General features: G+C 44.4%; 1 protein-coding gene across 1 annotated transcript in view; it reads right to left on the bottom strand.

Moving 5' to 3' along the window:
• LOC122928797 (CXADR like membrane protein) overlaps window positions 1-14,011 on the bottom strand; it is a 128,173-nt gene extending 114,162 nt beyond the window's left edge. Inside the window, exon 1 of the mRNA XM_044282025.1 lies at window positions 13,638-14,011. Within this exon, the coding sequence (XP_044137960.1) occupies window positions 13,638-13,665 (28 nt within the window). The 5' untranslated portion in view covers window positions 13,666-14,011. The remainder of the gene's footprint in view (window positions 1-13,637) is intronic.
• Window positions 14,012-15,428: the final 1,417 nt, after the last annotated feature.

Genomic DNA, 15,428 nt, shown 5'->3' with positions numbered 1-15,428 from the left:
TTATGGTGCCGGACAATATCTTTAAAGGGGTTGTCCATTTTTTACTATTGACCTATCCTCAGTATAGGTCCTCAATATCAGATCGGTGGGGTTCCTTTTCTTGACACCAATTCCAGTGGTTAGCAGGTGTAATTACAAGTATCGCATCCCCAATTACTTCTATGGGACAGCTCTGTAGTATTCACTTGAACAGACAGATCTGTCCCATAGAAGTGAATGGGAATGCCATACTTGTAATTACACCTGCTCACTACTGCAATTGCCGTGGCGAGCAGAAAAGACAGTGCTCATACCAGCGCTGTCTTCTCTTCAAACAGCAGATTGGCAGGGGGTGGCAGGAATTGGGCCCCCGCCAATCTAATATTGATGACCTATCCTGAGAAAAGGCCATCAATAGTAAAAAAAAATGGATATTTTTTAAAAGAAAATTCCAATTTTAGACATTTATGACCTATCCATAGGCTACGCCATAAATGTCTGATAGATGCAAGTTCCACCCTTGTGCTACATTGTTTCCATAGCTCTCATACAAATGAATAGGAGTCTGGGAAACAACGTAGCACTGCTGCCCAGCCATTATGGGAATGCTGGAGAGCATCGTACCCTACTATCCCAGGCAATCCCATAGAGGATGAATGGAGCACCTCCATTCATTCAGCAAGCGTTCCTGTTACAGTAGCTGCTCTTTTGGGTTTTCTTTCACACCCTCATCCTGCTGCTTGTCTGAGGAAAAGGTATAGGTGCTCTTACACATTAGATGAACGTCAGCCAAACTAGCCAACTTAGGTAGGACCTGCCGACCATCTAATCTATATTGTGTTGTCCAACTCTCTCCCAACGGCAGATATTAGGAGACAGAACAGACGAGGTTGGATTTCTATATGGCCAATCGTTTGCTTTCATATGGGGATAAGCCACTGTCAAAAGTATCTGTCAGTGTCTTATCTACAAGTACATTTCCCAGCTAAAAACTAATTTATGCTGACCATACACGTGAATGGGGGGGGGGGGGTCCTGCATCTAACTCTGGGGCTGGCCCCCACTGACCCCATCCCGATGTGGTGGCCATCGGTGATTGAAACAGCTACGTAGGCTGCTCATAGCTGTTTCCATAGCTCCCATACAAGTGAATGAGAGTTCCAGAAATCACGTAGCTCACTGTTATATACCGTTTCCAAAACTCCCATTTCCCTGTAGATAGGGGATAAGTTAATATCGTGGCAAACCCCATCGAACCATTCATGTTACCCAAAAATTCTTCTCATGCTTAGTTCTTACAAATGGGGAAATTTACTAAAAGTCCCTTTAAACCGGCCACTAATTGATGCAGCTGTATCAGGATGGAGTGTGCTCCTATGAATGCTCATTTACAAAAACTGCCCATTGTGAAGGTAACACCCACTGAAAACATCAATCAAAGTAAAGAAGGGACGGCAGTTGCAGAGAGAGCGGAGCCTCTAGGTGTAATGACAATGCCCCCGTTATTCCATGAGGCTCATTTGCATATAATAAAACATAATTTTTCTCCTCAGTGTGGGCACATATGAACATGGGACCAACATAGAGGCCTTCAGCTGCCAAGCTCCCATGCAAAAGGTCAACTAGATTCATAGATACAAATCTGCCGGCCATTAAAGGGGTTATCCCATCTTAGACAATGGGGGCATATCGCTAGGATATGCCCCCATTGTCTGATAGGTGCGGGGCCCATCTCTGGGACCTGCACCTACAAGGAGAACAGAGTGGAGAAAGTTGAGGAGGGCGCACTGTGCATGCGCAGCCACCCTCCATTTATTTCTATGGAGCGCTGGCTTGGCTATTTCCTTCGGCCCCATAGAAACGAATGGGAGAGGTGTCTCCGCACATGCACGGTGTGCTCCCATTCACTTCAATGGGAGAGGTGGTGAGCTGCACCTGGTGGTAAACGGACCCCAGGAAACCAGGGGTCTTCAAGCCACAACTCTTCTCGGCTCCGTTCTCCTTGTAGGTGCAGATCCCAGAGGTGGGACCCGCACCTATTAGACAATGGGGGCATATCCTAGCGATATGCCCCCATTGTCTAAGATGGGATAACCCCTTTAAGGTGCACAGACCTGTTAAAGGGGTTATTTTGTTTCAGGATGAAACTGGACAATCCTCTGGATCGAGCTGCATTGAAGAACAGGTAAATACTTACTTACCTGCCAGATCCTGCTCCAGTTCTCCTGACCAGGCTCTGTTTACCCGACTGCAGCCGTCATGTCGACGACACATGACCACTGCAGCCAATCACTGGCCTCTTCAGGTGCGCCAGGTATTGACTGCAACAGTGATCATCGCTGCAGCTGGGTAAATAGAACCCAGCTGGGAGAACTGGAGTGGAAGTGCAGGATCTGGCAGGTTTATATTTAACTATACTTAACTGCATTTTTATTTGGAGAGTTCAATAAATTGGATTGATTAATTCCCCCGATGTGTAAAAACACCTTTCATAGTCATGACCTCTAGGTGTTCTCCAGGTCTGTTCCTGGCCTGTTCTTGATCATGAACCTCTTACCATGTTATCGTTCCCAGGTGATGATAGGTTGATATCATTCATGGATTTAAAATCCTTATTGACGGTGAAAAGATGCAGTCTGAAGATAAGAAATCTCAAACAAGAACAACAAATCAACAAGTCTAAGGTTCTCCTGAGATCTAATACATATAATATAGATACTATCAAGCGTGGCACACTGACTATTTCTTGCTGTGTTTTTTTTGGTTCATCTGGTGATTTATGTCACCAGTTAAAATGCTAATGGGGTCCTCATTATGATCTATTGATTACAATCTTGAGGTCAGTATGTGCACAGTTTTCATTTGTTCTAATGTCACCTAGTTAACAGCTCCCAAAATTCATCCTTTGTCACCTTCCTTGGGAAGCTGTTCATATAAAGATAAGACAAATACACATGATGTGCATCTACAAAAAGTGTTAGAGGACATATACAAGCTAATAATAAATGTGACCGTGGATGGAAAGTCCTATAAACTCAATGAGCATGTGAAGGTCCGAATCCAACATACAGTCTACAAAGAAACAATGAACTAATCACAAGTGGCACGAGAGGTTGTCCAACTAGAACATATACTGTATACCAAGTGCAAAGTGCTGACACAGAGGAGTCCATTTTTTATATACTGGTCTCTTAGGCCTCATGCACACGACCGTTCCATTTTTTGCGACAAGAATAGGACATGTTATTTTTTTGGGCGGGGCCACGGAACGGAGCAACGGATGTGGACAGCACACGGAGTGCTGTCCGAATCTTTTGCGGCCTCATTGAAGTGAAAAAGAACGCATCTGAGCCGCAAAAACGGCGACTCGGATGCGGACCCAAACAACGGCCGTGCGCATGAGACCTTAGTGTAATGTTTTTCCCCTTTAATGAGCAGAAGACGGGGGTGTATGTTCTGTTCTTCTAGGCCAGCAAGCAGTGATGCAAAACTTTACTTTTTATATCATGATACAATATCAAAACATCTAATTTAGTTACTTTAGGGTCAAGACCGATGGTTTTGTATGAAGTTCCTACCACAGACACTGAGTTTGTCTCCTTCAGACTGAAGTCTTCAGTTTTTTTGGCTTTGCTAAGAAGTGTTAGGAACAAAAGTACGTGGGCCAAAACCACAGCCCAAAAAGAGCATTAGACTTCACAGCTGAAAATAACATCTGTACGGCATACATATTAGGACATCGTCAGACATCATCCACAACTCCATCCTCCGTCAGGCAAAACTCCATCAGCCCTCAGACATCAGACAAAACTCCGTCCTCCGTCAGGCAAAACTCCATCAGACATCAGACAAAACTCCGTCTTCCGTCAGACAAAACTCCATCAGACCTCAGACATCAGACAAAACTCCGTCCTCCATCAGGCAAAACTCCATCAGACCTCAGACATCAGACACAACTCCGTCCTCCGTCACCCAAAACTCCATCAGACCTCAGACATCAGACAAAACTCCGTCCTCCGTCACCCAAAACTCCATCAGACCTCAGACATCAGACAAAACTCCGTCCTCCGTCAGGCAAAACTCCATCAGACCTCAGACATCAGACAAAACTCCGTCCTCCGTCACCCAAAACTCCATCAGACCTCAGACATCAGACAAAACTCCGTCCTCCATCAGGCATCAGCCAAAACTCCGTCCTCCCTAACTCAAAATACGCCCTACTACACACACTATTCACCTGACGGAGCTGCTAGCTGCTGGAGAGGCAAAGGACCTGTGATGACGTCATGACCATGTGACGAGTCACGTGTGTGGGAGGGGTCAGACGTACACAGCAGCTGGTAGAGTGTACAGAACAGTAGCCATCAAATAGAGCTCTGTACTAGAGATGTGTGTGTAACCTGCATGTAGCAGAGCTGTGTACTGTGTTACAGAGATGTATGTGTAACCTGCAGGTAGCAGATCTGTATGTGTAACCTGCAGGTAGCAGAGCTGTGTACTGTGTAGCAGATCTGTATGTGTAACCTGCAGGTAGCAGAGCTGTGTACTGTGTAGTAGATCTGTATGTGTAACCTGCATGTAGCAGAGCTGTGTACTGTGTTACAGAGATGTATGTGTAACCTGCAGGTAGCAGAGCTGTGTACTGTGTTACAGAGATGTATGTGTAACCTGCATGTAGCAGAGTGGTGTACTGTGTTATAGAGATGTATGTGTAACCTGCAGGTAGCAGATCTGTATGTATAACCTGCAGGTAGCAGAGCTGTGTACTGTGTAGCAGATCTGTATGTGTAACCTGCAGGTAGCAGAGCTGTGTACTGTGTAGTAGATCTGTATGTGTAACCTGCATGTAGCAGAGCTGTGTACTGTGTTACAGAGATGTATGTGTAACCTGCAGGTAGCAGAGCTGTGTACTGTGTACCAGATCTGTATGTGTAACCTGCAGGTAGCAGAGCTGTGTACTGTGTAGCAGATCTGTATGTGTAACCTGCATGTAGCAGAGCTGTGTACTGTGTAGCAGAGCTGTATGTGTAACCTGCATGTAGCAGAGCTGTGTACTGTGTAGCAGTGCTGTATGTGTAACCTGCATGTAGCAGTGCTGTGTACTGTGTAGCAGAGCTGTATGTGTAACCTGCATGTAGCAGTGCTGTGTACTGTGTAGCAGAGCTGTATGTGTAACCTGCATGTAGCAGAGCTGTGTACTGTGTTACAGAGATGTATGTGTAACCTGCAGGTAGCAGAGCTGTGTACTGTGTAGCAGATCTGTATGTGTAACCTGCATGTAGCAGAGCTGTGTACTGTGAAGCAGAGCTGTATGTGTAACCTGCATGTAGCAGAGCTGTGTACTGTGTAGCAGTGCTGTATGTGTAATCTGCATGTAGCAGAGCTGTGTACTGTGTAGCAGAGCTGTATGTGTAACCTGCATGTAGCAGAGCTGTGTACTGTGTAGCAGAGCTGTATGTGTAACCTGCATGTAGCAGTGCTGTGTACTGTGTAGCAGAGCTGTATTTGTAACCTGAATGTAGCAGAGCTGTGTACTGTGTAGCAGAGCTGTATGTGTAATCTGCATGTATCAGAGCTGTGTCCTGTGTAGCGGAGCTGTATGTGTAACCTGCATGTAGCAGGCTGTGTACTGTGTTACAGGGATGTATGTGCAACCTGCATGTAGCAGTGCTGTGTACTGTGTTACAGAGATGTGTGTGTAACCGCATGTAGCAGAGCTTTTTACTGTGTAACAGAGATGTGTGTGTAACCTGGGAACTATAAAAAAGTGTAAAATAAAACAAAAAAATTAAGATCACCCCCCTTTTCCCAAAATGAAAATAAAAAATAATAAAAAAATACACATCATGGGTGTCGCAATGTGTAAAAACACCCATTGTATAAAAATATATTCCCCATACGGCAAACGGCAAAACAGAAGAAAAAAAAGAGTCCAAATGTCCGATTCGCCGTTTTTGGTCGCTTCATTTGCTACAAAAATGTAAATAAAAAGCGATCAAAAAGTCTTAAACACCCCAGAATGGTATCAGTGAAAAGTTCAGATTGCCCCGCAAAAAATGAGCCCCCACCCAGCGCCGTACACATAATTACAAAAAAGTTATAGAGCTCAAAATATGACGACAAAAAAAAAAAAATCCGATTCTGTAAATCTCCTGTCACTCCAAGTTACTCAGAATTGGTAACCCTAATTAATAAATACATGCAACATGAATGCATATATGCCGCTTCACACAGATCACAAGTGTTAGGCCTCTTGCACATGAACGTTGTTGGTCCATTCCGTGCATTGGGGACAGCAATTTGCAGTCCCCAATGCACGGGCAACGTGCGTGCAGCAGCCGGGACAGATCCAGACCCATTCAACTTGAATAGGTCCGTGAATATGTTCTACTTTTTTGCTGTGCGGAGGCACGGCCAGAAACACCACGGAAGCACTCTGTAGTGCTTCTGTGGGGATCCGATCCGTGTTTCTGTTCCGTTCAAGTGAATGGGTCGACATCACGGATGCGGGATGCACACGGCTGGTGCCCTGTGTATTGCGGAACCGCCGTATGTGGTCCACAATACAACTACAGGCACACAGCAACCATGTGCAAGAGGCCTTACAAAGATGGGATTTAAGGTGCACATCCTCTTGTGCTTCCCATATTCCACAGATTTATATCACACAGCTACTTACAGTTGTGCTGATAAGTTTACATACACTTGCAGAATTTATGATTTCTTAAAGGGGTATTCTCATCTTCCCTTTTTCATACTTACCTTCCTTGAGCGTGACGTTCACTTCCTGTATTCTTCTCCCGGCCGGGCCGCGCTTGCGCAGAAGACTGAAGATTCTCTCCCGGCCGGGCCGCGCAATGTCCTGAACGCGCACAGCGCCGCGCATGTGCCATGGTGACTTATTCCTGGCCTGTATAGTACAGAGTCGGCGTGCGCATTCGCGGCTCTGTACTATACTGGCCAGGAAGAAGTCATCATGGCGCATGCGCAGCGGCATGCGCGTTCAGGACATTGCGCGGCCCAGCCGGGAGAGAATTTTCCGTCTTCTGCGCAAGCGTGGCCCGGCTGGATTCGACAGGAGAGGTGGCCGTAACCAGGGGAGACCAAAGACAACGATCAGGTAAGAGGGGACTTATTTTCTAAAAAAGGATGGGAATTGGGTAATAAAATGTATTTAGAAAAATTATCACTGTCAAATCATTAACAGATTTAAGAGTGATCATTAAGATGAGAATACCCCTTTAACCATTGTTCAGAGAATATGATTGATACCACAGACACTTCTCTCTCGCTCGTGGTTAGTGGTCGGCTGAAGCCATTTATGTCAAACAACGGTGTTTACTCTTTATAAATCATAATCACAACACAAACTCCCCAAATGACCCTGATCAGAAGCTTACACACCCCAGTTATTAATACCATGTATTGCCCCCTTTAGCATCAATGACAGCTTGAAGTCTTTTGTGGTAGTTATGGATGAGGGTCTTTATTTTCTCAGATGGTAAAACTGCCCATTCTTCCTGTTGAAAAAAAAAAGCAATTCCACCACAGTTTTACGTGATTTCTATTTACGACATTCGATGTGCGATAAAACTGACTGGTTACTTTTATTCTACAGGTCAGATCGAATCCGGCAATACCTTATATGTATAGTTTTTCTTGCGTTTTAATAGTGTTAAAAAAATAAAAATATCCGATTTTTTTTGTCGCCATATTTTGAGCCCCATAACTTTTTTGTAATTATGTGTACAGAGCTGGATGGGGGCTCATTTTTTGAGGGGCAATCTAAACTTTTTACTGATACCATTCTGGGGTGTTTAAGACTTTTTGATCACTTTTTATTTACATTTTTGTAGCAAATGAAGTGACGAAAAACGGCGAATCGGACATTTGGACTCTTTTTTTTTCTGTTTTGCTGGTTGCCGTATGGGGAATATATTTTTATACAATGGGCGTTTTTACACATTGCGAAACCCATGATGTGTCTTTTATTTTAATTTTGGGAAAAGGGGGGTGATCTGAATATTTATGTTTTTTTTTTACACTTTTTTATAGTTCCCAGGTTACACACACATCTCTGTAACACAGTACACAGCTCTGCTACATGCGGTTAGACAAACTGCTCTATATACACAGTACACAGCTCTGCTACCTGCAGGTTGCACATACATCCCTGTAACACAGTACACAGCTCTGCTACATGCAGGTTACACATACAGCTCTGCTACACAGTACACAGCACTTCTACATGCAGGTTACACACACATCTCTGTAACACAGTACACAGCTCTGCTACATGCTGTTACACACACTGCTCTATATACACAGTACACAGCTCTGCTACATGCAGGTTACACATACAGCTCTGTAACACAGTACGCAGCCTGCTACATGCAGGTTACACATACAGCTCTTTAACACAGTACACAGCTCTGCTACGTGCAGGTTACACATACATCTCTGTAACACAGTACACAGCTCTGCTACATGCAGGTTACACATACAGCTCTGCTACACAGTACACAGCACTTCTACATGCAGGTTACACACACATCTCTGTAACACAGTACACAGCTCTGCTACATGCTGTTACACACACTGCTCTATATACACAGTACACAGCTCTGCTACATGCAGGCTACACACACATCTCTGTAACACAGTACACATCTCTGCTACACAGTACACAACACTGCTACCTGCAGGTTGCACATACATCCCTGTAACACAGTACACAGCTCTGCTACATGCAGGTTACACATACAGATCTGCTACACAGTACACAGCTCTGCTACCTGCAGGTTGCAGATACATCTCTGTAACACAGTACACAGCTCTGCTACATGCAGGTTACACATACAGCTCTGATACACAGTACACAGCACTGCTACATGCAGGTTACACATACAGCTCTGCTACACAGTTCACAGCTCTGCTACATGCAGGTTACACATACAGCTCTGCTACACAGTACACAGCTCTGCTACCTGCAGGTTACACGTACATCTCTGTAACACAGTACACAGCTCTGCTACATGCAGGTTACACATACATCTCTGTAACACAGTACACAGCTCTGCTACATGCAGGTTACACATACATCTCTGTAACACAGTACACAGATCTGCTACCTGCAGGTTACACATACATCTCTGTAACACAGTACACAGCTCTGCTACATTCAGGTTACACATACATCTCTGTAACACAGTACACAGCTCTGCTACATGCAGGTTACACATACATCTCTATAACACAGTACACAGCTCTGCTACATTCAGGTTACACATACATCTCTGTAACACAGTACACAGCTCTGCTACATGCAGGTTACACATACATCTCTATAACACAGTACACAGCTCTGCTACATGCAGGTTACACACACATCTCTGTAACACAGTACACAGCTCTGCTACATGCAGGTTACACACACATCTCTAGTACAGAGCTCTATTTGATGGCTACTGTTCTGTACACTCTACCAGCTGCTGTGCACATCTGACCCCTCCCACACATGTGACTCGTCACATGGTCATGATGTCATCACAGGTCCTTTGCCTCTCCAGCAGCTAGCAGCTCCGTCAGGTGAATAGTGTGTGTAGTAGGGCGTATTTTGAGTTAGGGAGGACGGAGTTTTGTCTGATGTCTGAGGGAGGACAGAGTTTTAGCTGAAGTCTGAGGTCTGATGGAGTTTTGCCTGACGGAGGACGGAGTTTTGTCTGATGTCTGAGGGCTGATGGAGTTTTGTCTGACGGAGGACGGAGTTTTGTCTGAGGTCTGATGGAGTTTTGCCTGATGGAGGACGGAGTTTTGTCTGATGTCTGAGGTCTGATGGAGTTTTGTCTGACGGAGGACGGAGTTTTGTCTGATGTCTGATGTCTGATGGAGTTTTGCCTGATGGAGGACGGAGTTTTGTCTGATGTCTGAGGTCTGATGGAGTTTTGTCTGACGGAGGACGGAGTTTTGTCTGATGTCTGAGGTCTGATGGAGTTTTGTCTGACGGAGGACGGAGTTTTGTCTGATGTCTGAGGGCTGATGGAGTTTTGTCTGACGGAGGACGGAGTTTTGTCTGATGTCTGAGGTCTGATGGAGTTTTGGGTGACGGAGGACGGAGTTTTGTCTGATGTCTGAGGTCTGATGGAGTTTTGTCTGACGGAGGACGGAGTTTTGTCTGATGTCTGATGGAGTTTTGCCTGACGGAGGACGGAGTTTTGTCTGATGTCTGAGGGCTGATGGAGTTTTGCCTGACGGAGGATGGAGTTGTGGATGATGTCTGACGATGTCCTAATATGTATGCCGTACATCTGAGCTATTCAGTGAGGTCAAAAGGAAGAACGTAACTTTCTGCAAGCTATAACAAGGCATACCTTTCTCTTGAATCAGAGCAAATTACCAGCATCTTGAGGATTTACAGTGTTTCCAGAATGAAACTGCAAAATCCTGCATTAACCCTTACCCATCAAGAGTGACTTTAAGACCTACAGAAGATTGTGAAACCTTTAACAAGAAAAAATGAACCGCTTTGAGTAGGAGAAACAAAATTGATTCAAGATAGTTATCTGGCAGCTCAAGACCGCCATTCTTATTGTGTTTTTACTCTGGCTTTGCTGAGGAAATTAAAAAGGGATTTCAGAATCCCATGAAAATACATTGATTTCTGCATCTTAAGAATAGAGGAAGATAGGAATTTTTCATCTTTTATTTCTTCCTAAAAAGCTAGTTTAACGTTAATAATCTAATGGCCAATGCCTCATAAAATAACTGTAGTCAGCCACTCCGCTCGTCCACACTTGTGCTTGTGATAATGTTGGGGGAGGACTGGTGGATGGTTCAAGCCTGGTACTATTTTTGTGTGTCCGATTCTATAAGGGTTGGGTGGTCATAGTTTGGAAAAGGCCAATAACGATAAAGCCCAACATTACACCTTTAGGTACTTTCACACTAGCGTTTTTCTTTTCCGGCACTGAGTTCCGTCCTAGGGCCTCTATACCGGAAAAGAACTGATCAGTTTCATCCCAATGCATTCTGAAGGGAGAGTAATCCGTTCAGGATGCCTCAGAAGGTCTTCAGTTCAGTCTTTTTGACTTTTCAGGACGGAGATAATACCGCAGCATGCTACAGTTTTATCTCCGGCCAAAACAACTGAAGACTTACCTGAATACCGGCATTTTTTTTCCATAGGAATGTATTTGTGCTGGCTCCGGCATTCAAAATACTGCATGCGCAGACCGGTAAAAATGTGACAATATATAACAGATCCATATGTCCGGATGACAAACGAAGAGACGGATCCGTTGTTGCAATGCATTTGTAAGACGGATCCGTCTACAAATGCTTTCCGTTTGCATGCAAATTGCCGGATCTGCCAGGTAGTTCCGGCGACGGAACTGCTTGCCGGATCACTCTGCTGGTAGTGTGAAAGTAGCCTTTTATTTAAGGTTGAATAATCCAATCCATGCAAGCTTGATACTTGATTCTCTGAAATAGGTAAGACAAGGTTCACATCTGCGGTCTGCAAAAAAGGCCAGTATTCATGCTGGAGAACCAACGGACCCTACTGTAGTGAATAGGATCTGGTGGTGTCCGGCATATGGTAGATCTGGCGATTTTGGATGTTCCGTTCCTATGCCAGAACAGAAATACTGGAATTTGGCTGCAGATATTAACCTAGCCTTAGACTCCTTTATTTTTTTCTCCCTTTGTTGGAGGTATATGGCTGGAGTCTTCCCTGATATAAACCTCCAGCAGCCTGTGACGTAGTCCACACTGTAGTCATACAGTAGCATACACTAACCTTTGACTTCCATTGTTCAAAAAAAATATGCTTTCCTTTACCAAGTGTTAAAGGATACCTTTTACACATGCTGGGTGCATGGGATCATATGTATATATTGGTAGTGTGTGCCAGGAGCCAGACGTAAAGTATAAACAAAGTATGAACAGACGCTTACTGATTCTTACTAGACTGCTGTTAGGGAAGAACGGTTTAGTGCATTGAACATAATATTATTGTGCCCCTATCCAAGTCTATTATTACCTAGTTAATCGTGACTAGGGGAGCTGGTGTTTATCACAGGGTGGATTGTTGGCAGTAAATAAAGCATATAAATATGTATAGTTACATTGTATACACAGGCGTTCTTTATGCGCAAGAGCAGCACTCCTGGGGAGCACACACACTGCTCTAGCTGCACAGAACTGAATGTAAAATGATAAAGGGAAGGCATTATGAGGAGCTCGAAGGGTTACAGCCGAGCAGCCCCGAGACGCAGTCACTCCCTATAACAGTGATTACAAGTTATTGGCGCTGTTATTACAAGTAACTGGAGTGACAGCCACACTAAGCTATTGCTTTGACATCTTGTTTGATAAGCAGTGAATACAAAGTTTCTCTGAACGCCCAGGATTATGGGGTTTTTTTTCTGCCCAGAAAGCTAATTCTTGGACCCCTCTGCGAACCGCCAGACTTTCTGCCGTTTCATCCCTTTCTGACCTCAAACTTCATTACTGTTCTAAAAGCACACGGTAGACTTTAAATTTTTATTAGAACCCCCGTCCATTAAACTGAGCTTAGATTTTTCTCAAGCCCATCTCATAAATATTGTGAATGATGTCTGAACCATATCCCCTCCACACCGCTGACTGGCACATGCATAGAAATGTGGGTACACAAAGAATTCCTTCAAGACATATAAACGGGCTCCACGGTGACAGGAGACAATGTGACATGTGCATTTCCATTCATGGTATATAGAAACGCTTAGATATACGGATTTATTCAATGAAATGCTATGCGTGGCAGGAATGACATAATTTGTGACAGCTCTTTGTGAATGGAAGCGACAACCTCATACGCCCTGTATGGCACATCTTACATTCTGAGGCTTTGTTCTAGTAAAGGTCTAAAGAAGCAATGAAACCCCACAGTGACTCTGTCCTGGGGCTGCTGTCTGATCGTGTAGTGTAAGCCATGTCTTCTTCTGGAGAAAGCCATGTATGGGGGGGTAATAGCCAACCAGTGACCCCACGGCTGTAATAAAATTAAAATCCTCTGTCTTAATGTCACAAGCCATACACTGATCCCACCGAATGGTTATCTAAAATCTGAATGTCAATGAGCAGGAGAGCCCTGTTCTCCGTGTCCATTGTGCTTGCTGGTTCCTTGGTTAGCTCACTTTCATTGTCCTTCCTTGTGTAGACTTTTATTCTCTCCATCCCTCCCTCCATCCTTCTCCAGCCTCCCCTCCAGCACATCTGTTTCCAATATGTGCCCTTGCAGGCGCCTGTTCCAGGCAAACAATAGCCTTTTCTATTAACCTGAAGAATACTTATGCTGAGACACCTCCTGCAAAACTGCTGCAACCTCAATCTTTCCTAGAAGACCCTCGCACAAATATACCATGTCTCTCCAATTCTGTGTAACGCTACATTTTATTATTATTTTTTCACCGTATTAATCCATTGGCAATCATTAGTTTCTGCTAAGAAAATAACAGACATCATTAAATCCCAGCACATGCTACAGTAGACCAAGTAAGGTTCTCCAAGCAAATCCAACAGGTAATTGTCCCCTCGTTTGCAGAATTACATTTTTGATGTTCTAACATTTTTAATACAACATCGCTAGCCAGGTAAAATGGAGAAAAGTAACTCACCCAGGAAGGAGCAAAGCAGTATTTTCATCTTTGTTCATAAGTCCAAAGGAATTTGTGGGCTGCTGAGTTGGGGCAGAGTTGGAGGCACGGTGCAGTGGTGCATTGGTTCTTTACAGGAATGGTAGACAGCCCTCCATGGGGGAAGCATCACAGCGAGTGGAATGCAAGCAACATAATTACCTCCATGTGTCAGCTCAAGAACCAAGTTTCCTCTGCCTTTTGTGTCTCTACTTGTCACTTTACTGGTCCTTGTCGTGAAATAATGGCAGAGCAGGGGTCCTGCTTTAGTGCTTTCTACATGAAAAGAAAGTCCCGAATTGGAGAAAGGAGCATGAATGTAATAACAGCCACTTATCTGTGTGCAGAAAGAAAGGATTGCAAAAGAAAATATACTGTGCAGAACATTCACCACATGGCAGCATCCCAGACCTGCTCCTCCCAGCTATCTGCTGGGATTAGCCAAGGAGAGCAATTACTGGCTAGCCTGAACTCCTGCAGAGTAGGAGGGATGGAGGTTCACAGTATGTCCAAACCTCACACACTGACTCAATCAACTCCCTTTTTAATAAAAAAAATCTTAGCTTAAAATATACTTTATATCAGTGCACTGAGCTGTGAGAAGCTCAGAGCCCCTGCATTTGCACCATATTCACCTTTATGCACTCCGCATAAATCTCTATGGAATATGTTGTTGTCATCTAAATATAGCTTAGAAATTTAAAATACTCCCAACCTAGTAACACACTGAATATTCTATTTCAGTACGTGATAGTCATTCCTGATGCTTCTCTATTGTTAGTATTGTTGGTTGCCATAGACACAAATATATAGTCCTGATCAGAAGAGCTTTACAATATTTTCGCAATATTCAGAATTTGTTTTGATCAGGGTGTTTTTGCACAAATAATTTGAGTAGGGTTTCCTCATGAGAAGTCATTTTATATGTGGGTCACTATATTTGAACATTGAATTTCCAAGCAGGTAGCAGTTCAGCACCCAAAGTCAGTTTTTGTGCGTGATAATCAGCATGTATTTGGATGGTGATATAGTATGTTTTCTCCTCTTTTTTACGGTTTGAAAAACTTTGAAAATGGCCAGGTTGCTGGGGTGGGAATAGAAGGTTCTAGTCCATCCATTAAGGTCATCCAGTGTTTGAGCTAACGATAGCCTCGTCAGCAGACAGGTATGATTTTCTCACACAGCTTGGGGAAGAACAGGTGGTGTTAGCCTGTGGGAGTTACGGTGGCATGCAAAAGTTTGGGCACCTCTGCTTAAAATTACTGTTACGGTGAACAGTTAAAGAGGACCTTTCACCAGAATAAAACTTCTAACGTAACTATACAGGCATGTAGCGCGGCGCCCAGGGACCCCCCTGCACTTACTGTTATACCTGGGCGCCGCTCCGTTCACCCGTTATTGCCTCCGGTATCTTTACAGTTAGGCTCCACCCAGGGGAACCTGCTGTCGGATCATTCTCCCATGCTGTAGCGCTCATTCTCCCATGCAATCACAGCGCTCAGCTCATAGCCTGAGAGAGAAAAAAGCCTCTCAGGCTATGAGCTGTGCGCTGTGATTGGCCAGCGCTGCAGCATGGGAGAAGGAGGCGCCGGCAGGTTCCCCTGGGTGGAGCCTAACTGTAAAGATACCGGAGGCAATAACAGGAGAACGGAGCGGCGCCCAGGTATAACAGTAAGTGCAGGGGGGTCCCTGGGCGCCACTCTACATGCCTGTATAGTTACTTTAGAAGTTTTATTCTGGTGAAAGGTCCTCTTTAAGCAAGTTGAAGATGAA

Source organism: Bufo gargarizans, chromosome 2 (genome assembly GCF_014858855.1).
Source record: "Bufo gargarizans isolate SCDJY-AF-19 chromosome 2, ASM1485885v1, whole genome shotgun sequence".
Classification (NCBI taxonomy): Eukaryota; Metazoa; Chordata; class Amphibia; order Anura; family Bufonidae; genus Bufo; species Bufo gargarizans.
This window is presented reverse-complemented; position numbering and strand designations above follow the sequence as displayed.